The sequence below is a fragment of the Copadichromis virginalis genome, linkage group LG19 (genome assembly GCF_057382275.1).
Source record: "Copadichromis virginalis isolate Kocher_CV1m ecotype Utaka linkage group LG19, C_Virginalis_male_GT1.1, whole genome shotgun sequence".
NCBI classification, from domain to species: domain Eukaryota; kingdom Metazoa; phylum Chordata; class Actinopteri; order Cichliformes; family Cichlidae; genus Copadichromis; species Copadichromis virginalis.
In genome coordinates this window covers 29,284,007-29,308,437 of record NC_140636.1, presented here as the reverse complement: position 1 = coordinate 29,308,437, position 24,431 = coordinate 29,284,007, and the positions used below count along the sequence as shown (strand labels likewise).

Below are 24,431 nucleotides of genomic sequence, written 5' to 3'. Positions count from 1 at the left end.
AGAAATGAACTGCAGAGGAATTTCGTCATGACTGCGACATGCTGATGAGACATGAAGTGATATACAGTTATTATGTTATTATAAGTCTGCGTATGAAAACTTATATTTTACTCATGTATCCGTTCAAACAATGCAACAATTCCAATTTCAAGAATCACGAACTGGGAAGTCGCGTAGGCTGATGCTGCATTCAATGGATAGTTTATCTTGTTGTGGTTTTTAAATGCTTTAAATGTGCCCCCAATCTGATGTGAACAAGTGAGCAGACAAAAGAAGTTGCCTTTTTGTGTATTTATTTAGAATATTAAAAATGCAAAGTGAACTGATAATACTAGAATCTTGTTCCACATTTTCAACACACACTAGATTCCTCCATCTACATCCATCCATTTTGTCTTGAACATTTTGTACATAGCTACTAACGTTTTTCAATTAGTTTGGGTCGCAAAATGTGGTTGAAACATTATTTATTTTGTTAAAAAGGTTTTGCATTTGCTTTCATTTATCAAAATCACTGGCATCCCCAAACGTGGACATGAGATGTCCTTCAGCAGTGTTCAGTGTGAAAACCACAGCAAGACTAGACCTGTCCAGTAGTTTTGGTGCCTAAGCATGTCCCACCAGCTAGTGTGAAACAACGAAATACTGAGTGGAAGCCTGATTTCTCCATGTTTAGTTCAGCATCACTTTACTAAGAATAGTTATTCCCCTGCAAATCCTGTGAATGTCTTTTTTTGGTGGTGTTTGAGAAATTTGCAGCCTTCTCCTCTATTTGGCATTGTTTCTTTTACGAATTTCTTTAGAAAAGAGAATCTAATAGTTCTCACATTCACAGCCACAAGCCTCACTCTGCTGTACAAGGGCAAACAATGTTATACACTGGTGATTGTGATTGTTTCGTACTCAGAGTGCTCAGAGCTGGAAATATCAAAGTTCAAATACTGTTAGTAGAATTTTAGTAGAATTTTCAGGTATCAATATTGTACTTGAGTATTTATTTTTCTGACAGTTTTTTATATTTATTCCCCACATTTTACCACAAATATCTGTATTTTCTACTCCTTACATCTTCAAAATAGGCTCATTACATAAGTTTAACACGTTTGAGGAAAGTTTTTATTTAACAGAATGATACAGACACAACAGTGCAATATAATGTGCAAAAGACTGAGTATTGTGCAAAAAGTAACTAGTTGTATGAATGTGTGTGTGTATAAGATTCTGCAGATGAGTGCTTGGTAGTGACGTGTATGAAGGTATGCGTGTGTTTTTGTCATTCCCGTCACTGAGTGTTCAGCAGTCTGACGGCCTGGGGGAAGAAGCTGTTTCACAGTCTGGCAGTGAGGGCCCGAATACTCCGGTACCTCTTGCCAGAAGCCAGCAGGGTGAAGAGTGTGTGAGAGGGGTGTGTGGGATCCTCCACAATGCTGATGGCTTTGCGGATGCAGCGAGTCTGATAGGTGTCTGTGATGGCTTCAATAATCTTCTCCGCTGATCTCACCATTTGTTGTGGGGTATTGTGGTTTGATACGCTGCAGTTACCATATCAGACAGTTATGCAGCTGCTTAGAATGCTCTCGATAGTCGCTTTGTAGAAGGGGGTGAGAATGGGTAGTGGGAGATGGGCTTTTCTCAGCTTCCGCAGGAAGTAGAGACGCTGTTGGGCCTTCATTTACCATTACCATTCTTAATTATGCAGCTGGTGCTGAGGGACCGGGAGAGGTTCTCCGCCAAGTGAACATCAAGGAATTTGGTGCTCTTGACGACTTCCACAGAGCACCAAATTCCTTGATGTTCACTTGGCGGAGAACCTCTCCCGGTCCCTCAGCACCAGCTGCATAATTAAGAATGGTAATGGTAAATGAAGGCCCAACAGCGTCTCTACTTCCTGCGGAAGCTGAGAAAAGCCCATCTCCCACTACCCATTCTCACCCCCTTCTACAAAGCGACTATCGAGAGCATTCTAAGCAGCTGCATAACTGTCTGATATGGTAACTGCAGCGTATCAAACCACAATACCCCACAACAAATGGTGAGATCAGCGGAGAAGATTATTGAAGCCATCACAGACACCTATCAGACTCGCTGCATCCGCAAAGCCATCAGCATTGTGGAGGATCCCACACACCCCTCTCACACACTCTTCACCCTGCTGGCTTCTGGCAAGAGGTACCGGAGTATTCGGGCCCTCACTGCCAGACTGTGAAACAGCTTCTTCCCCCAGGCCGTCAGACTGCTGAACACTCAGTGACGGGAATGACAAAAACACACGCATACCTTCATACACGTCACTACCAAGCACTCATCTGCAGAATCTTATACACACACACATTCATACAACTAGTTACTTTTTGCACAATACTCAGTCTTTTGCACATTATATTGCACTGTTGTGTCTGTATCATTCTGTTAAATAAAAACTTTCCTCAAACGTGTTAAACTTATGTAATGAGCCTATTTTGAAGATGTAAGGAGTAGAAAATACAGATATTTGTGGTAAAATGTGGGGAATAAATATAAAAAACTGTCAGAAAAATAAATACTCAAGTACAATATTGATACCTGAAAATTCTACTAAAATTCTACTAACAGTATTTGAACTTTGATATTTCCAGCTCTGAGCACTCTGAGTACGAAACAATCACAATCACCAGTGTATAACATTGTTTGCCCTTGTACAGCAGAGTGAGGCTTGTGGCTGTGAATGTGAGAACTATTAGATTCTCTTTTCTAAAGAAATTCGTAAAAGAAACAATGCCAAATAGAGGAGAAGGCTGCAAATTTCTCAAACACCACCAAAAAAAGACATTCACAGGATTTGCAGGGGAATAACTATTCTTAGTAAAGTGATGCTGAACTAAACATGGAGAAATCAGGCTTCCACTCAGTATTTCGTTGTTTCACACTAGCTGGTGGGACATGCTTAGGCACCAAAACTACTGGACAGGTCTAGTCTTGCTGTGGTTTTCACACTGAACACTGCTGAAGGACATCTCATGTCCACGTTTGGGGATGCCAGTGATTTTGATAAATGAAAGCAAATGCAAAACCTTTTTAACAAAATAAATAATGTTTCAACCACATTTTGCGACCCAAACTAATTGAAAAACGTTAGTAGCTATGTACAAAATGTTCAAGACAAAATGGATGGATGTAGATGGAGGAATCTAGTGTGTGTTGATTGATGTTAAGTGGACAGTGATCTCTCCATTCTCTCCTGAAGCCAACAACCATCTATTTTGTTTTGTCCATGTTCAGAGACAGGTTGTTGACTCTACACAGGGGCGATCGTGGCTCAAGAGTTGGGAGTTCGCCTTGTAATCGGAAGGTTGCTGGTTCAAGCCCCAGCTTGGACAGTCTCAATCGTTGTGTCCTTGGGCAAGACACTTCACCCGTTGCCTACTGGTGGTGGTCAGAGGGCCCGGTGGCGCCAGTGTCCGGCAGCCTCGCCTCTGTCAGTGCGCCCCAGGGTGGCTACAATCTAGTTTGCCATCACCAGTGTGTGAATGTGTGTGTGGATGACTGGATATGTAAAGCGCTTTGGGGTCCTTAGGGACTAGTAAAGCGCTATATAAATACAGGCCATTTACCATTTACAGGTCCGTTAGCTGTTGCACCTCCTCTCTGTATGCTGACTCATCGTCCTTACTGATGAGACCCACCACAGTCGTGTCATCGGCGAACTTGATAATGTGGTTTTAACTGTGCATTGCTGCGCAGTCGTGAGTCAGCAGAGTGAACAGCAGTAGGCTGAGCACACAGCCCTGAGGGGCTCCAGTGCTCAGTGTGGTGGTGTTGGAGATGCTGTTACCGATCTGGGCTCTCTGAGGTTTCTCTGTCAGAAAGTCCAGGATACAGTTTCACAGGGAGGTGTTCAAGCCCAGCAAGCTCAGTTTTCCAATCAGGTGCTGAGGAATGATTGTGCTGAATGCTGAACTGAAGTCTATGAATAGCATTCGTATATATGTGTCTTTATTGTCCAGGTGGGTGACAGCAAGATGTAGGGTGGTGGCGATGGCATCATCTGTTGACTGGTTTGGGCGATATGCAAACTGCTGTGGGTCCAGCGTGGGTGGCAACCTGGTCTTAATGTGAGTCATGACGAGCCTCTCAAAGCACTACATCATGATGGGAATCAGAAAAATAAGACGGCAGTCATTGAGGCAGGACACTGGGGACTTCTTTGGCATAGGAAAGAGGGTGGTGGCCTTGAAGCAAGTTGGGACAGCAGCAGTGCTCAATGAAGCTCTCACCCAGGGATGTTATCTGGACCAGCAGCTTTCTGAGAGTTAACTCTGCAAAGAGACACAGAACCTGACACACCAACACGCCATTCTGAGTGTCAAACCGTTCATAGAAGTTGTTCAGCGCATCTGGTAGGGAGGCGTCACCCTCGTAGGCAGTTGTTGTCTTCCTGTAGTTGGTGATGGCCTTGATGCTGTGCCACATGATGGAGTTACAGTCATGTAAACAGCGCTGTAAAATGGGCCTGCCGGCGGGTCCATGGTAAATGAAGAGTTAAACGGACAATTAAAACACATTTGCATGTATATACATATTAGCCACCTAGCTTAATCGTTTCTGGCTATTAAGGACCCTGGAATGTACTTCATAAATTTATCCGTAAGTTTGATCGTGCTACTTCTATAGCTAGCTAGCTCTACAGAAGAGGAGCAGGAATAAAGGGAGTATAGCTTTTTAAGTAGGAGCCCATTTTAGATGCAATGTTTCTTGAGATTAACAAATAAGAGCAAACACACAAACTGGTTCAATGCAGTTAATCTCCTAGTTTGTCTGATAGCTAAAAGTAGAGCTGCTGTAATTCAAAGTGAGAAAAGAGTGAGCAATAACCTCACTCAGAGATGGAGAGAGATGTAAGTCAGGAGAGGAAGAAGAGAGGTTATATTTAAAAGTAAGGACTGCTCAGTAGCATTTGATAAACTGGAAATTTAAAGCTGTGTTTTGTAAAACAAACTGAGGTATGCTAAATTTGTGTTGTTCAACAGTTGCATGAAAATACAAGGCAGTGTTGTGAAGGATAAACAGGTTAGTTTGCTGTTCTGTGGTGAATATGCAATGATGCATTGTGTTTTGTGACTGTTGCACAGCCATGGTCAGAGTTGATTAACAGATATCTCCCTGTTGATGTTGTACTTGTATCATCAAAATAATGTTGCTCCAGGATCAACACTGAAACTGACCAATCAAGTTGTTGTGATGTAATAGGGGGAAAAAGGACAAAATGCTCTTGTTTCTGAAACAAATGGTAAGCATCTAAAGTGTTTTCTTTATATACTTACGCAATATAACAAACATATTGTGATTCTTTCCCCCATGCTGAGCCACTGCAACCAATCTTAGAGTTGCCAAACTTTGCGTAGATATAGATGTAACACTGTCTGTGAGGCCGGATTTAAGAAATAAGTGCTTAAAATTAACATTTTTAGAACGTGTTTAGCACCATCTTGTGCTAGTACAGAACATCACATCACCGAGTGAAGGTTGGTTGAGGTTACTGAACTTACATAAACTTTGCTAACTAGTGATAGAACCAATAACTCAGTGGAAAACAAGGGGACTAAAACGAACAAGCACTCTGTACCGGCCCTGACTCCATTAGTTTTACGTTAAGAAACTGAGGATATACTGTCTCTTACTAAGTCTCTTACTTTCTTTCAAGATAAAGCAGGTCTTTAATTTGCCCAAATTAAAACCAGAGTCGCTTTAAGTTTCTGGGATGGGTTTTTTTTTGGCTGTTTTTTTTTTAATCTTCTGCATCATACATTTCATTAATGTCTGTGATTAATTTACAAGCTGCCAGGCATCTAATTTCACACGTTTCTGTCTCATCAGTGAGTCATAATTGAAGCTATTAGTCATAATGATGACAGTTAATCAGCTAGTTTAAATAAAGATCCGATTGATGTTTTGTTTGATTTCATTAGCATATTTTCATCACTCCAAATATAACACATCAAAGATGTCCACAGGCATTTTGTGGGACAGTTTTTGTTTCTTTGCCTTCATTTAATGTTGACAAAACATAAAAATGATATAGCAACATATACAAATTCACCCTGTACCTGTACATCTTTTTTACTGAGAGAAGTTTAGGAGGCAATTTATCAGTTCACATTATTTTAGGTAACAATTTAGAGATTCAGGATGCACAACTGTGGAGCTCTCAGTGTCAGGACACAGAGAACTGGAGAACAATTCGTAATTCAAAGCACATATTAGACACATTGAAACAGAAAACATTTGTGGGGAGAGGCCCTGGTTTAGACTTAGCGCTCCCTGATTTGTTCTCCTCGTAGTCCTTCCTCATGGCAATGGTCTTTGACCTCCAGTCAGGGATCCTGTCCTGTGTGACTCCTCCCTACTCTACAGTTGTTATTGTTACTGTAGTTTCATTTCCATGCAGTTGTCAGCTTTACCAACAACTATCATCACTACTGGAACAGGATGTTATCATACACCCACACACGGCTTGTAAGCGTTTAACAGTTTCACTTTCAACACTTCACACTCCTGTGTCTTAGTCAACCCTTCACACTGTGAGGGTAATGCTTTATCCTTCTAACAAGGAGTGTTTCCACAGGTTACCACAAGCATTCAGTTCCATCAAGTAACTCTTTTACACGGGTTGGGAACTCCAGGCCTCAAGGTCCGGTGTCCTGCAGGTTTTAGATATCACCCTGGGTCAACACACCTGAATCAAATGATTAGTTCATTACCAGGCGTCTGCACAAGTTCTCCACCCCTCCTCTATTAAGTGAAGAAAAGGTTAACCCTCATTGTAGGCATTCAATCAGAATGGAAGAAATTAATAAAGGCCGAGGTCATCTGATCAAATTAGATTTCATGTTTTTATTTACAAAAACTTTCAGAGAGAACAACTTCCACAAGATGATGTGTCATAAATGACATATTTCTTGTATTTATATTAAAACCAGTTATTGGTACAGGTCCGTTAGAGGTATAGGTCAATATGTACAACACTGTGAAAAAGTCTTGAGCTACAGCTTGTTTCCTTATATTTTGAAAAAGAAGATGGACAAGGGCAGAGGTTAATTGAAGTATGTGCAAATATGCATGAAAATACAGTATAAAAGGCAAAACACGAGTGTCCATAATTCTAACAACAGCAAAAGTTAATATTTTACAATACCACAATTATTCTTTAATGCACCTTGAATACTCTTTAAGTAATCTTCAGGAATAGTTTCCATGTTTCTTCAAAACTTTGGATGTTGACTCTCAGAATGATCCCACATCTTTACGGGATGTTAGTGCAGTTTGAAGATCACACTGCTTTCTTTACAGCCACTGAGATAAGTGAGCAATACTGCATTTAAACCACGTGATGGAGGCAGAGACTAATAAAAGCACAGTAGGGGAGTCTTTCAAGAAGGCTCTATACAGTGGATTGTGAACTGCGTGAACCACCGCTCTGACTCACTGTAGATTTAAGCAGCACCAGCCTCCCTCTGTGGTAAATGGTTAACTCCACGTGTACAAGCACACAACACCATATATCCTCCTCTCCCTGATTCCAGAGTATAATTCCTAGAATAAGGCTAACAAGCCTCTCCAACCTTTAATGTGGACATGCTCTCCATTTCATCTCTGTCATGAAATGGAGAGAATCTTATCTGAGATGTGGTTTGGTTCAAAATCCTGGATCAGTGAGATTTTTGAAAATACTTTATAAAATAACCAATGAGTTCCTCCTACCATGTTGACTTTGGTCCTCCACCCCAGCCGTTGTGGGTTTCCTATGAGGCCTCTGATTTGCTACCAGAGTGCAAACAGGTGATGCAGGCTGGTTTAAGTGGTAGCTCCGAGTTTGGGTGAATGTGATTAATTTTGTAATGTGGGCCTTGATTTGTCCTCTAAACTTCCCTGTGGCAAAATAATAAACTACAGGATCCAAAATGCAGTTGAGGCCCATAAGAACCAGGGTGATCTGATGAGCGTCGCTCAGCAACTGACGAGTGGTCTCGCTGTACTTCACGTGGCCGAAGCCGTCTTCGATCTCCAGCACTGCCAGAGCCCAGGGGCCTTGAACTATGTGGTGTGGCAGGAAACACAGAACAAACACTCCCACCACTGCCAGCAACATCTGGAGAGCCCTCCGTTTCACCCCTGTGGGCCATTTAAATATGGATGTCACAGTGAGCTTTTTAGACTGTGTTCCTGAAGACTGACTTTCTGACTGAGGAGAATTTTTACAAACTAAAATTCGAGCAATAAGGACATTGCATATCACAATGAGTAAAAAGACAACAAAAAACAATCCAATTATTAGAAAATGAGTGACAGCCACTTTTTTCTTCTTGTCATTAGTTCCACCCTGGTATCCCTCAAAACAGCGACGTATGTCGGTGTTGTTTTTACGGTGCACGTTGATCCCTGGACTCACCAGAAAAGGAACAGAAATCGTCAGAACAAACACCCAGATACAAATACAAACAATAATTCCACGAATTCTGCGGTTTGACGAGGCTGCGTCTAGAGGCCGAGTCACCGCCCAGCATCTGTTGATGCTGATGGCTGAAAGGAAGAGGATGGTGCCGTAGGTGTTGATGAAAAAGAAGGTGCCTGTCACCCGGCACATGACGTCTCCATAAACCCAGTCTCCCTCACGGATATAATAGTCAATCCAAAAGGGAAGAGCACACACAAACAGAAGATCAGCGATGGTCAAGTTGGTCATATAGATGTGAATTTCTCCCATGGCCTTGAATTGACGAAGGCAGCGCAGGACAAACAGCACATAGAGGTTAGAGATGAAGCCCAGGATGAAGAAGATGATGTAGAAAACCGGGATGAACACATAACGAAACTGAGAGTCCAGGAACGGACTCTCAGTGGAATTAATGGTTGTGGACTCCACACTACTCATCGTTGTCATAGTAACTGATTGAGTCATCCTTGTCTGTGGGAAACAAAATACATTACCATAAATACAGTGTCCTGTGACAGATGAGCAGAGTTTTGATGCAGATGACAAAGGTAAAGCGTACAATGGAGGGAAAAGCCTTTGAGAATAACTTATTTTTGTTGTCCTTCCATTGAAGGCAGGTATAATAAATAAAAGCAACAAATAAATAAAAACAACAGTAAATGACTACAATAGGTTTAAAATAATGAAAGTAACAAGCAACAACATTTCTCCTGCTTCAAGGACTAAGTTGTGTATCAGTATTTATTTGTAAAAATGTATTTACCAGTCAAATATTGTGTCCCTTTCATCACCTTTTTAGCCATTAAATTAATTTAAGATGTATTAATGTATACACCAATCAGGCATAACATTATGCCACCTGCCTAATGTTGTGTTCCTCCCCCTTTTGCTTCTAAAACAGCCATGAACCATCCAGGCATGGAATCCACTAGACCCCCAGAGGTGTGTATCTGGCACCAAGACAGTAACAGATCTTTGAAGTCCTGGATGAAGTCATGGATCTGACTTGTTTGTCCTGGAGAACTCACAAGATGCATGACTGGATTGAGATCTGGTTAATTTTGAAGCCAAGCCAATACTTCAAACTTGTTGTTGTGCCTCTCAAACCACTGCTGAACCATTTTTGTGTTGTGGCAGGGCGCTTTATCCTGTGTTGGGATGGAATTATTTGAAGTGCCTCAGTTCTATGCTTTATATTAACTAAAATGCCATATAACCATATAGCGTGGTATTAAGTGGACACGGCCCTGAAAATAAAGGCAATAGACTATACATCATGAAGCCTCAGTTGTAGACCATGAGGGAAAGACTGGGGTTGGATTTCTGACTTGTTTATGTTCATTTTATTGCTTACGCTAAAGTGATTACAGAACTAGAGATCTCTCTCACGTGGCCTGAATTCAGTCAAAGATAAGCGTCAGAATTAAAACAGAAAGTAGTGCAAAAAGGGTCAAAGGTTGAACCAGGACGTGGTTCTCAGACTATGAACTGCTGTAAAACAGCTGACACTGAATCACAGTGCAAACTCTTACAACCTAAATACATACAAGGAGAATCTGTCACTGAACAAGCTTGAAACCCACTTACGATAAAGAACAACAGTCCAACAGTAAATAAGTAGATAACAATCTCTGTTTGTTGTTAGTTTTACTGTATTTTTTTCTGAATATGTGCCACACTGAAATTACTGTAATTGCTTTATCAATGGTTAGTTGATGTTACATGACCTGCTGTGATAATATATCCTCTGTGTCATTTTAAAAGAAAAATTACAGAAAGAACCGTACACTTACCGTCTGCTTCTTCTGTTGTTTAATGAATTTACAGCTGCAGTTCAGCAACAGCATGACTTCTCTGACAGAGAGGGAATTTATGCATCAGACTGTGTGAGTGGGAGTGTTCTCTCGGGGCAAGACGGAGGAGGTGTCGCTTCAGTCTTCTTAGGAAAGCCCCAAATGGTCCAAAATACGTAAAGTTCACCTCCACAGTTTCATACACCTGACAATAACAAGCACCAAGAAGAACAACAACAAAGAAATAATGTTACCAAGTAAAGAAATGAGCTGCTTACACAGGAAAACTGGCCCTTAAAAAGGAGAATGTCTGGCACATGCTGATACGAGACATAAAAATGTGGGGGTTATAGTTGTTAGTTTGTGTATGAAAAGTCACTGCCACTATTCACAGATCTTGGTTACATGTAATTTTCTTTAAAAAAAAAAATGCTGCAAAATGTGTTACCGATTATTTTAAATCACCCTAAAATAAAACAGGAACCAGAGTAGGAGCAGGCCCTGTGTCGCTGTGCCATCTTCTTCCATCATATACATAAGCATAAACTTACAGAAAGAAGGAGGAATATATTATTTAGAAATAGTGTAAAAACTTTACCGTGAACAGGTGTATCTGCCAAACACTGAGCTTCTCTTGTCTATCAGGCCGTCACCTGCCGAGGGAATTCCCGCAGATCAACGTCACCGTTAATTACGTCCATCCGAAAGCAAATTCGAAGATTGCGACTGACACCCCCGTGTACTCGCTCCAATCCCTCTGTCCCGAGGCCCCTAATGTTATTCTGTTGGACTTTAATTACTGTAATTTGAAGAAAACACTGGGCACTTTCTATAAATATGTCAATTCTCCTACACGCTTCTGGATCTTTGTTATGGTTCCATTAAAGGTGCGTATACATCTGTGGCAGGCCCCGCACTCAGATCCTCTGACCAAAACACGGTGCATCTCCTGCCTGTTTATAGGACTGTGCTACGGAGAGAGAAGGCGAGGAAACACCCCACAAAAGTATGATAACGACGTCTCTTTAGACCTGCAGGGCTGCTTTGCCTGCACTGACTGGTCGGTGTTTACAGAGTCATCCGAAAACATTAATGAACTGATCAACGTTATCTGCAGCTTTTGTAGAGATATGATTATTCCTTTAAAAGTTGTGCATAGTTTTCCCAAATAACAAACCATGGTCTTCGAGGCTGATTCATGAAAGGAAGACAGCTTTTATTGAAGGGAATATCTCTAAGGTAAAAAAAAAAATTACAAAGGAGATATGAGTTTGTTTCTTGGTGTTATCAGTCGTTTTTAAATTTCAACACCTTGAAAACTAAGGACATGGTAATTGAATTCAGGAAGCCATCCCCTCATCGTGCAATGAATGGTGCAGCCATTGAACTGGTGGATAGCTATAAGTATTTGTGGGTTATTCTTGTTATTGCTCTGTCCTTTGAGTCACATTTTGCTGCTACATTGAAAAAAAATGTCCAACAACGACTGTATTTTTTTAAGGAGATTGAGAGTTTTTAATGTTTCATCTGCAATGATGACCCTTTTTTATGAAAGTTTTATTGATTTAATATTTTGTATCATTGCTTGGTACCGATATTTGTCTTTAGACCAGACTTGGTCTGGACTCCAGAGCACTGAGATTAAGCTAACTGGTAGCAAGAGCCACCTTTCAAACTGACTCAACAGTGGACATCTAGGCATGGTGTGAGTTGTGTGCGTCGCTAAAGAACTGTAAGATTGATTCCTGCCTGGAAAGGACAGTCTTGAGCCTTTTATGTCATTTAGGAAATCAGCTTATGTAGAAGACATCTGTACTTGTGAATAAGCGAGCAGTGAAAAGAAGTTCTCCATGTGTGCGTCTTAGAATATTAAAAATGAGAAGGAATCTGATAATACTAGAATATGAATCATGTCAGCATAAAAAATGTTAAAAGTGGGAAAGCACAAAGGATACAGAACATCTTCTCATTTGTCAACACCAACCACATTCCTCCATTCATTTTATCTTTCAGAATATTACTATACTTACTCAACTGGCCCTCAGTTATCATCATGTGCTTTCACTGTAGGCATTCAATCAGAATGCAAGGAATTAATAAAGGCAGAGATCCTCTGATCAAATTTGATTTCATGTTTTTATTTACAAAAACTCATATACATTTCAGAGGGAACCCTGCAAATGTTTAAAGGTAAGAAAAAGAAGTCCTTTCTTTAAAAAAAAAGGTTTCACCAGTGGGTGACCATGACAATAAGATCCTCAGTGATGAGGAAATATTACAAAAAAAACAACATGTGATGCAGGTGAAAGGGAAGAAATGGCAAAGAAGAATGACAGAAAAAGCATGTGCAAATATGCGTGAAAATACATTATAAAAGGCAAAAATAGAGTGCCATAATTCTAACAGTAAAAGTTAATATTTTACAATGCCACATTTATTCTTCAATACACCTTGAATTCCAGGTTTCTTGTAGGCCATTCAAAACATATTTGGATGTTGACTCTCAGAATGATCCCACATCTTTACAGGATGTTAGTGCAGTCTGAAGATCACACTGCTTTCTTTACAGCCACTGAGATAAGTGAGCAATACTGCATTTACAGTTTTTTTCTGAATGCTTAAACCCTAACTGTGATTCCTGTAGCACAATCTCTAAAACTATTCAGACTTATAGCAAAACCACTCACTGAGTTTGCAAAACTAAAAGCACAAAAACTGCTTTGCACTCAGTTTGCAATTTTGTAACACACACTTTGCAAAACTGTAGGCACAATTCACTGCACAACACTCAATTACCAAATTTCCAACACACTCCTAGCAAAAGTATACACATGTATGGCTATCATTAACACTAATTTGCCAACTGTCTGGCACACTTTCACATGTGAAAACTTTTTTAGATAATTAGTTCACTTTGCAATCAGCCTAAGCACTATAATACAGGTAAGCTGTGTGTGCGGAGTACAATGGAGGGAGCAGAAAGAGTGAGAAGTAGAGGAGGCCGAGGAAGAGGACGTGGAGGTGAAGAAGTAGGATGAAGAGGACGACAAGGACAAGGAGGAGCAAGAGGAAGACGAGGAGGGGGGAGAGGAAGATGAGGAGGGGGGAGAGGAAGGGTAGGAAGAGTAAGAAATAGAATTGCTGATGACATCAGAGCTACAATAGTGGACCATGTAATCAACCGTGGAATGACCCTGAGGGTAGCTGGCCAACGGGTCCAGCCTAACTCGAGCCGCTACACTGTAGCAAGTATCATAAGGACATCTTGAAATGAGAATCGGTTAGTACAGTCACTTTGCACAAAGATTTGTAGCACTGCCATATGCCAATGAGAAACACACCAATACCATTGATGTAAAAATACTGAAATTGTTACTTTACAGAATTGCTAGATGACCAGATGCTGGGGGTAGAGGAAGCATGTTCACTGCAGACCAAGTAACCCATATAGTCATTATGGCGATTGCAAATAATCCTATACTTGGAAATGAACACTTGTGTTTGTTTTGATGTGTTTGAATAAACACCAGTACTTGAAGTTTGGATCCCTCTATGCTTATGGATCTATGACAGAAGTATGAGCTCAAACTGACATAGCCTACCTTGTGCACAGAGAAAGCAAAAGCCAGATGTGTTTTGTATTCATACCATCAGTGTGCAGTTGGCGCATTGTGTGCTTAGTAGATGATGGCTTGTGTGTACTGTTTGATACGGAAACACCATTTTTACGAAGGTGTGAAGAGTTAATCTAGCTGTGTTTGCTTTTGCAAGAGAACTACAATGTTTTGATTATTGGGTGACAGGTTTTCTTATTTGTGTGAAGAGTTTTGCAAAATTAGCCAATAGTTACAAAAAATGTGCTTAAGCAATCAGAAAAAACTGTAAATGGCATTCGCCATCAGAAAGGTTGCCTACCCCTGGTGTATTGTGATGCACACTCAAGATGCACTGTGTACAGCTCTCCACGGACACCCTTTATTGTGCTCAGAGTTGGAAGTATCAAGGTCCAAATTGTCACGGACCCAGCTCCGGGGACTCAGGGTCCGTGGGCAGTGTGGACTACTGTTATAATTATTGCTGTGATTATGTGATGTGTGTGTTGTCTGCACTGCTGCTGTTCTTGTGATTCCCCGTCCTGGTATGTATAGGCAAGTGGGTGTCTCTGTGAGTGTGGCTGAGTACTGGGTTTCAGGTAGGCCTGGTGGGTGTGTCCTATCTAGAGGATGGCCACACCTGAAGCAGATGATGACTCACACACCTGCAGCTAATGAAGCGTTGTCGGGGAGCTTCTTAAAACGGTGGCCGAGCGCTCCTCGGCGTGGGATCGTTGCGTGAGACTCCACGTTAGTGTTATTAATACCAAGTCCAGCGAGTGCATGCCCGCGGTAGTCGAGTGTCCTGACAAGTTGCTTCTTTGTTATTTTTCTCCAGGAAGGAGCAGGGAAGACAAGAGCAGCGAGCACGGGGTGCGGGGACACACAGGAGCGGAAGAGCACGGAGCACGGACTTGTGGGTGAAGACACGACACGGAAGTCAAGGGGAGAACACGGGATTGATTCTGTGAACTATTTCCACTACTGTAAATAAACGCACTGCCTTCATCACAAAGTCCTGCATCTTGGGTCCTCATTCCCCTCATCCGCACGGTCTGCCACACAGACCGTGACACAAATACTTTGTTACAGTGTTTAAGTAGAAGTTTCAGATATCTATATTATACCTGAGTATTTATTTTTCTGACGATTTTTTATATTTACTCGTTACATTTAACCACAAATATCTGTATTTTCTACTCCTTACGTCTTCAAAATAGACTCATTACTTTAAGTTTAACACATTTAAAGGAAAGTTTTTATTTCCCAACACTGTGTTTGCGGCTAATTAAAATCAGCAGAGAAAGAAACGAATGTTATCAGTTATAGAAATGAACTGCAGAGGAATTTCGTTCAAAAAGGAGCGTGACTGCGACACGGAGATAAGACCTAAAGTGTTGTACAGTTATTATACACAGTTATTACATTTGACTTATATATCTCTTCAAACAATGCAAAAGATTCGAGCCTAAGCTGATGCTGCACTCTATGGATAGTTTATCTAGTTGTGGTTTTTAAAATGCTTTAAATTCCGATTCACAAAGAAGCGAGATACCAGAATCGTGACAGACACAGTACATTTTGTTCCTTATTTTCAACACACACTAGATTCCTCCATCTACATCCATCCATTTTATCTTGAACATGTTAGATAAACTGAGCCAATTAACCTTTACTAAATAGCTACTACCGTTTTTCAATTAGTTTGGGTCACAAAATGTGGTTGGAACATTATTTATTTTGTTAAAAAGGTTTTGCAGTTGCTTTCATCTATCTCAAAATCACTGGCTTCCCCAGAGATGGACACGAGATGTCCTTCAGCATTGTTGTGTGTGAATACCACAGCACGACAAGAACTGTCTAGTCGTTTTGATGCTAATGAAACAATGAAATATTGAGTGGAAGAAGAAGCCACAGCCTGAGTTCTCCAAATGTTTACTAATGTTTACTAACTGTAGTTATTCCACTGCAAACCCTGCTAATCTGCAGTTCTGCGTGACTTTATTTGGTAGTGTTTGACAAATATGCAGCCCTCTTCTTTATTTGGCATTGTTTCTTTCATGAATTTCTTTAGAAAAGAGAATCTAATAGTTCTCACATTCACAGCATTACTTTGCTGTACAAGAGCAAAGAATGTTACACACTATTGATTGAGACTGTTTAGTATTGTGATGCACACTCAAGACGCACTGTGTACAGCTCTCCACGGACACCCTTTATTGTGCTCAGAGTTGGAAGTATCAAGGTCCAAATACTTTGTTACAGTGTTTAAGTAGAAGTTTCAGATATCTATATTGTACCTGAGTATTTATTTTTCTGACGATTTTTTATATATTTACTCGTTACATTTAACCACAAATATCTGTATTTTCTACTCCTTTCATCTTCAAAATAGACTCATTACTTTAAGTTTAACACATTTGAGGGAAGTTTGTATTTCCCAACACTGTGTGCCTTCAAACATCAAATCGATTTGGGCCTAAATTGAGGGAATAAGAATGCATAAATAGCAATGTTACTGATGTAGCCTCAATCACTGGGGTTTATCCAACCTAATATCATGTCAAATCGTGAAATCAAGCCAGTTCACTGTGTCTATTTCATGTTTCAGAGAGGCAAAGTTTTGATATTTTGTTTCAAGCCAACATGAAAATAATCACAGGAAAGTGTCAAGCATCATACCGCCTGAACTCATTTGGTAGTTTGGTACTCATTTTGGTAAGTGAATACCCTTGCCCTTTTTTCAGAATAACCTCAGCTTTCAATATCTGGCAATCATTTTAGATTATTATGATAAACTGGAAATTTAAAGCTTTGAAGCTGTGTTTTTCTATACTATATTTTGTATTGTGAAAGGTCCTGTAAAACAAATGGAGGTACGCTAAATTTGTGTTATTCATTGGTTGCATGAAAATACAAGGCAGTGTTGTGAAGGATAAACAGGTTAGCTTGCTGTTCTGTGTGGCCGTTACACATCCATGGTCAGAGGTGATTTATCAGATATCTCCGTGTTGATGTTTTAGTTGCATCATCAAAATACTGTTGCTCCATGATCAACACTGCAACTGACCAATCAGTTAGTTTAAATAAAGATCCGATTGATGTTTTGTTTGATTTCATTAGCATATTTTCATCACTCCTAATATAACACGTCAATGATGTCCACAGGCATTTTGTGGGACAGTTTTTGTTTCTTTTCTTTCATTTAATGTTGACAAAACATAAAAATGTAAATGGGTAAAAATTCACCCTGTACCACCATCGTTCTGTAGTCTAAGGAGCTTGGAAAGAAAAGTGTCTGGACTTCTTCAAGTTGCTTGAAGATGTTTCACCTCTCATTCGAGAAGCTTCTTCAGTTCTAGTGAGCTCAGCTCACAGCTTCAGTTCAGTAGCAGAGTGACTTCTCTGACAGAGAGGGAATTTACGTGTCTGTGTGAGTGGGAGTGTTCTCCCAGGTCTAGACGGAGGAGGTGTTGCTTCAGTTTTGTTAGGAAAGCCCCGAATGGTCCAAAATATGTAATGTTGACCTCCACGATTTCATGCACCTGATAATAACATGAAACAACAAAGAAATGATGTTACGAAGTAAAGAAAGAACTGCTTACACAGGAAAACAGTTCCTTAAAGGAGAATGACTGGGACATGCTGATATGAGACATAAAATTTGGGGGTTAATTATCCTAAAATAAAACAGGAACCAGAGTAAATGCAAGTCCTGTATCACTGTGCCATCCTCTCTGCATCATGTACATAGCACAAACCGAAAGGAGTGCAACAGTCACTTGGTTTTCTTGTTGCAGTATATAACTGTCAGAAATGGTGTAAAAACTTTACCGTGAACAGGTGTGTCTGCCAAACATTGAGTTTCTCTCCGTCCAACAACATCTGTAGTTTTTCACGAGAATGAGAGTTTATAATGTTTCATCTGAAATGATGACCCATTTTTATAAATGTAACTGAGCACTGTCGAATAAAATGTGAAAGAAATACATTTAGAGAATCCACTTACATAGAAGTGCAATGTTTATTAATCTGTTCACTATGTGGTTGGTTCATGCTGGTAAGGCTAGCTGTTATGTTATACACTTCTGAGATATAAGCTAAAATGATTTTGGTGTCCTCTGATGTAACATTATTGGGTTAACCCTTTCATTGCTCCTAATAAAACACATCAAAGATCTACACAGGCATGTGTGGCAGAGTTGCACATCTGTAACACTCCTGCACCTGATTTTTAGAAGAGTATCTTTGTATTGCTACTGCCACCACAGTTGACATCATCATATTTAAAATTGCTATACTTACTTAACTGGCCCTCAGTTATCATCATGTGCTATCATTGTAGGCATTCAATCAGAATGCAAGGAATTAATAAAGGCAGAGATCCTCTGATCAAATTTGATTTCATGTTTTTATTTACAAAAATGCATATACATTTCAGAGGGAACCCTGCAAATGTGGAAAGGTGAGAAAAAAGATGTCCTTTCATTAAAAAAAAAAAGGTTTGACCAGTGGGTTCCCATAACAATGAGATCCTCACAGATGAGGAAATAAGAATAAAAACATGTGAGGTAGGTGAGAGGGGAAAAATGGTAAAGAAGAATGACAGATAAAGAGTTTTCAGTACATAAAAATTGGGTTTTGCATATTGTTTAACAATTTATCTTCCATGAATCAACTTCCATTAAACAATCCATCATGTCTATGAGAATGTTCTAATAATGTCACAAGATAACAAAAACAGAGATTAACTTCCACAAGGTGATGTGTCATAAATCACAAATCTCTTGTATTTATATTAAAACCAGTTATAGGTACAGGTCAGTTAGAGGTATAGGCCAAAGGTACAACACTGTGGAAGTCTTGAGCTACCCCTCATGTCCTTATATTTTGAAGAAAAAGATGACTTACTGCTAAATTGACAGAGTGAAAGTAGACAGTACCTCCTTGTTTTATTATCATCAGACTCACTGCTGCAGCCAGGGGCAGTACAAATGTGATTCCCTTAGACTGCTTTTTAATTTTAGTCTCTTTGTTTTCCTCTGAGTTGTTGGTTCTGTCACTAGTTAACTAACATAACCTAATGTAAGTCTATCAGCAGAAACCAACCAAACCATAGACTTGCTCTAAAAACTCTAACCTAAAACAATTATTTCCTAAATCCATATTACCTCAATTACAGTTTGTTTTTTTTGTTTTTTTACAACAGGGCTCCACTGAGCTAATTAACCTTCAAATGTGTGGTGTTTCATGTCCTCTTTAATAATGTAATTGAAGATTCAGAATTATTCCACAGTTAGTCACTGAGATTCATCTAAGTCATAAAATAGAGAGAATCTTATCTGAGATGTGGTTTGGTTCAAAATGCTGGATAAGTTAGATTTTTGAAAATACTTTATAAAATAACCACAGAGCTCCTTTCAGTGTAATAAGTTTCATCCTGCCCCCCGGGCTTTGTGGGTTTCCTATGAGGCCTCTGATTTCCTCCCAGAGTCCAAACAGGTGATGCAGGCTGGTTTAAGTGGTAGCTCCGAGTTTGCGTGCATGGGATTAATTTTGTAATGTGGGCCTTGATTTGTCCTCTAAACTTCCCTGTGGCAAAATAATAAACTACAGGATCCAAAATGCAGTTGAGGCCCATAAGAACCAGGGTGATCTGATGAGCGTCGTTCAGCAACTGACGAGTGGTCTCGCTGTACTTCACATGGCCGAAGCCGTCTTCGATCTCCAGCACTGCCAGAGCCCAGGGGCCTTGAACTATGTGGTGTGGCAGGAAACACAGAACAAACACTCCCACCACTGCCAGCAACATCTGGAGAGCCCTCCGTTTCACCCCTGTGGGCCATTTAAATATGGATGTCACAGTGAGCTTTTTAGACTGTGTTCCTGAAGACTGACTTTCCGACTGAGGAGAATTTTTAGAAATTAAACTTTGAGCAATAAGGACATTGCATATCACAATGAGTAAAAAGACAACAAAAAACAATCCAATTATTAGAAAATGAGTGACAGCCACTTTTTTCTTCTTGTCATTAGTTCCACCCTGGTATCCCTCAAAACAGCGACGTATGTCGGTGTTGTTTTTACGGTGCACGTTGATCCCTGGACTCACCAGAAAAGGAACAGAAATCGTCAGAACAAACACCCAGATACAAATACAAACAATAATTCCACGAATTCTGCGGTTTGACGAGGCTGCGTCTAGAGGCCGAGTAACCGCCCAGTATCTGTTGATGCTGATGGCTGAAAGGAAGAGGATGGTGCCGTAGGTGTTGATGAAAAAGAAGGTGCCTGTCACCCGGCACATGATGTCTCCATAAACCCAGTCTCCCTCACGGATATAATAGTCAATCCAAAAGGGAAGAGCACACACAAACAGAAGATCAGCAATGGTCAAGTTGGTCATATAGATGTGAATTTCTCCCATGGCCTTGGCTTGATGGATGCAGCGCAGGACAAACAGCACGTAGAGGTTAGAGATGAAGCCCAGGATGAAGAAGACGATGTAGGAAACCGGGATGAGCACATAACGAAACTGAGAGTCCAGGAACGGATTAATGGTTGTGGACACCATACTACTCATTGTTGTCATAGTAACTGATTGAGTCATCTTTGTCTGTGGGAGACAAAATATATTATCATCAGTACAATGTCCTATGACAGAGTTTTACTCCGTTTTGATGCAGATGACAAAGGTAGTGTACAATGGAGGGAAAAGAAAGAAAGGGAAAGAATACATGTATGAATGACTAAATGTATATTTTTGAATGTTACTCTGACTGTATTATACAGGTCAGGGTGTTGTCAGGGTTCATTGATGATCCAGTCCAAAGATGGCGAGCGCTCCGTCCAGGAGTCCTTGATATGATTGTTCTGAGAAGAAAGTTAAATTCTTTGGACGAGCCTTGAACTGTTCAAATTCTACTTAAGTGGTAGAACAGAATTGAACCTCATAGCTCCTTTGCACATTCTGCAAAGAGAACCCTTATTGGACTCACACTTAAGGGTGTGGGCTGACACGAGAGAGACTGAGTCAAATTCCCACAGGGCGTGTTTTGTTTATTATTTTTCATGATTGAGCCCCATTTTTCTTTCATGTAAGTAAAAGTAAAGTTAAATTTTATTTATATAGCACATTTTAAGATGAAAATCACAAAGTGCTTCACAGAAGCTGAAACAAAGATAAAAATCAACCAAAAGCAAGTTTAAAAAGATCAGTTTTTAGCTGTTTTTTAAAAGTGACCACTGAGTCCACAGATCTCAGGCTCAAAGGGAGAGAGTTCTACAGTCTAGGGGCCACAGTTACAAAGCTCTGTCACCTTTTGTTTTCAGCCTCGTGTGTTGGACAACTAGCAAGCCCTTGATCAGATGACCTCAGGGACCTGCTGGGAATGTATGGATGTAAAAATTCACTGATATATGTTGGTGCTTGTCCTTGTAAAAACCAGTGGTATAATAGTGCTTAACATACAAAAGTGTCAGAAGTAAGTAATAGAGAAAGATGAAAGATGAAACATGCTAGCAGGTTAATGGCATTAAAAACACAGAAACAAAAGAAATACATATAAAAGCATAATAGAACAATATGTGTAAAAGATAAAGGAGTCAAGAAAAATTTTAAAATAGTTAAGAATAGAACAATAATTGCAACAAGCATTAAACTAACTTAACAAACAAGCATTAACTGGTAGAAAAGGTGAGGCTAAATAAACAGGTTTTTAACTGCGATTTGAAGGATTGAATGGATCAGACTCACGGGTGCAGCCAAGGCAAACACACGGTCACCTCTAGTCTTCAGCCGGGATCTCGGTGGTACCAAAAGTGACTGGGAAGATGATCTTAGTACTCTATCAGGGGTGTATAATCTAAGTAGTTCAATGAGGTAACTTGGCTCTTAATTGTTAATAGTTCTAAAGGTGAGCAGCAGGATTTTGAATTGAATACGGTACTTAACGGGAAGCCAATGCAGGTCGGCAAGGACAGGGGTAATAGAGACACGCCGCCCGGTATCAGTAAGGAAATGAGCCGCCACATTCTGAACAATTTGCAGTCTATGGAGAAAAGTAGAGTTAAGACCAAAATAAAGGGAATTGCAGTAATCCAACCTAGATGTCATGAAGGCGTGGAGAAGCTTTTCCAGGTCCCTGTGCGGGTCATAGTGTCTGGCCTTGCAAATAAGACGCAATAGAAGCAAGATTTGACAACAGAAGACACTTGTTTGCCGAATTTAAAAGAGCTGTCCAAAAACACACCCTCAGTGCAGCAGGGCTGTGACATGGGAGTACTTGGAGGACTTGGTCAGAAGCTTTGCAGCAGCATTCTGAACAACTTGCAGATGCTCCAAAGAGGCATTATATAAACTAGTAAACAAAGAATAACAATAAACAATGAATGAAAGATGAAACAAATGCATGAATGACTATTTCTAATTCGGAGCGCGATACAGTGGGACTCAGCTTAGCAATGTTTCTCAAGTGATAAAAACAGGAGCGGACCAGATATTTAACATGACCAAAGTCAGAGCTGAGTCAAAAGTTACACCAAGGTTCCTGATAGAAGTTTTGGTAAAAGTAGCAAGTGGACCCAAGTTTTCCATAACCCAAACAAACGAGGAGTTCAGTCTTCAACTCATTTAGTAGAAGAAAGTTTAGAGCCAATCAACCTCTAACGGAGTCTATGCATCTATGCAAAATCTGTAGCTTGGAAACATCTTGAGGCTTAAAGGAGATATATCTGAATATCATCTGCATAGCAGTGATAAGAAATGCCCTTAAAAGTGCTCAATAAGTGCTGGAGAGGTAAATACAACTTCCGCTCTACAATGCTATTTTTTCATTGTATATATATGTGATTATTCATTTGTGAATACAAGTTTATCAAACCAAGTTCTCTGAGCGTTTCATTAGTCATCCACTTTGCTCTAGCAGTCGAACCTTAGCTATTGGCCCAGCACACAGGTAAACATTCAAATCTCTATTCCAAGGATTGAAAGGGGTGTTACAAAGGTCTTAGTAAAAGCAAGCAATACAATAAAGTGATTATAAATCACAATTTGCAACTGTGTTTCGCAGAACTGTAGTTCTAATGTGTTAACAGAAACTGTCTTCAAACAAACATTTCAATATTCTGTATAAAAGGCATATAAGCCTTCCTATTACCTATTCTCTAATCTAATTCTCAGAGGAAATTGCTTCTGATAAGAGGACACATGAGTCTGCATCTTACTGTAGCACTACACAACATAAGGGTATTAAAAAGAAGTCACAGTCAGTTACAGAGCAAAAGAGACTGACTGGGGTGGCCTTTGTGACTGTAAAGGTTGCCACTGAAGACAAAATGGTTACGTAAGAGACGTTATTGAAACTAAAGTTGGTTAAGTACTGATAGTGATCTTTAGCACATGACCTAAATTCATCAAAAAGATTGAACTACAAAAGTATGCAAGTGGTTTAACCAGCATGTGGTTCTTAGACTATAACCTGCTATAAACAACCTGCTACCGAATGTTGGTGCAAATTGACTTTTTTGAACGAGCAATGACCAAACAGCCTGCTGCAGTTTGCAAGAGGTTTGCAACATGTTTCCAGTTTTGAGCACGCAATGAATGGTTTTAATTAGATCAGCAGCTACACCACAAACAGTTCTAAGAAACCAAGTTAGCAATTTTACAATTTTGATTTCAACTACTGATAATATCAAATCTAATCGCTTTATTACAAGTTAGTCAAAATGTAATAATCCTGTTATGCTATAATTAATAATAATAATTTGGAGTTCAAATTTAGTTTAACATTATGAGAAAGACATTACCTTCCCCAAAATATTCATTTTATACAAATATCATACTAAGAAATTGATAAAGGAATTTTATTTGAAATAAAGGTTTTGTTGATTTTATTTATTTATTTTAAAAATATTTTTGAAGGGGGAGGGGGGAGATGTCCTCGTCTAATATCAGTCCTGACACTAAGTAATTATTCTAATTATTATTAGTGAGTGGAAGACACTGCAGCCACTACATACAGCTTCACACTTTACATTAGACTTAGTTTTATCTGCATCTCTTAATAACCTCTATTTGACATATAAAAAAACAAATGACAGAGTTACTGCTTACCCGACTGCTCCTTCTGTTGTTTAATCGTCTTCTGTATGTAATAACACTTTGAATGAATTCACAGCTTCAGTTCAGCAGCAGCACGACTTCTCTGACAGAGAGGACAGTTATGTGTTTGACTGTGTGAGTGGGAGTGCTCTCTCAGGTCTAGACGGAGGAGGTGTCGCTTCAGTCTTCATAGGAAAAACCTGAAAGGTCCAAGACACGGAAGATTCGCCTACACAATTTCATGCACCTGAGAATAACATGAAGAGAAACGTCTACTTTGCTGCAACATTTTACTAACTTTTTGGCGATTCATAGAATTGTTTTCAAAACACCACCACGAAAAATGATGTTACCAAGTAAAGAAATTAGCTGCTTACCTAGGAAAACTAGTCCTGAAAAGGAGACAGACTGGCACATGTTAATATGAGACATAAAATTGGGGAGTTATAAATGTTAGTCTGTGTATGAAA

General features: G+C 39.8%; 2 protein-coding genes across 2 annotated transcripts; both read right to left on the bottom strand.

Annotated features, from left to right (window-relative positions):
• Positions 1-6,861: 6,861 nt before the first annotated feature.
• On the bottom strand, positions 6,862-10,317 carry LOC146686396 (platelet-activating factor receptor-like). Its single transcript, XM_085441426.1, has 2 exons — positions 10,264-10,317; positions 6,862-8,941 (listed from the first exon to the last, which is right to left on the bottom strand). Exons 1-2 carry the CDS (start codon positions 10,315-10,317, stop codon positions 7,709-7,711), a joined length of 1,287 nt encoding a protein of 428 aa, XP_085297552.1. The 3' UTR covers positions 6,862-7,708.
• A 7,931-nt stretch (positions 10,318-18,248) lies between these two features.
• Positions 18,249-24,072, bottom strand: LOC146686395 (platelet-activating factor receptor-like). Its single transcript, XM_085441372.1, has 2 exons — positions 23,974-24,072; positions 18,249-20,472 (listed from the first exon to the last, which is right to left on the bottom strand). Exon 2 carries the CDS (start codon positions 20,464-20,466, stop codon positions 19,252-19,254), a length of 1,215 nt encoding a protein of 404 aa, XP_085297498.1. The 5' UTR covers positions 20,467-20,472; positions 23,974-24,072; the 3' UTR covers positions 18,249-19,251.
• Positions 24,073-24,431: the final 359 nt, after the last annotated feature.

Excerpts from the sequence above, each read along its gene's own strand:
- LOC146686396 (XM_085441426.1), bottom strand. The coding sequence starts at position 10,317 with ATGCTGTTGCTGAACTGCAGCTGTAAATTCATTAAACAACAGAAGAAG. Across the intron at positions 8,942-10,263 it reads AACAACAGAAGAAGCAGACG|ACAAGGATGACTCAATCAGT; the intron begins GTAAGTGTACGG and ends TGTTTCCCACAG.
- LOC146686395 (XM_085441372.1), bottom strand. The coding sequence starts at position 20,466 with ATGACTCAATCAGTTACTATGACAACAATGAGTAGTATGGTGTCCACA.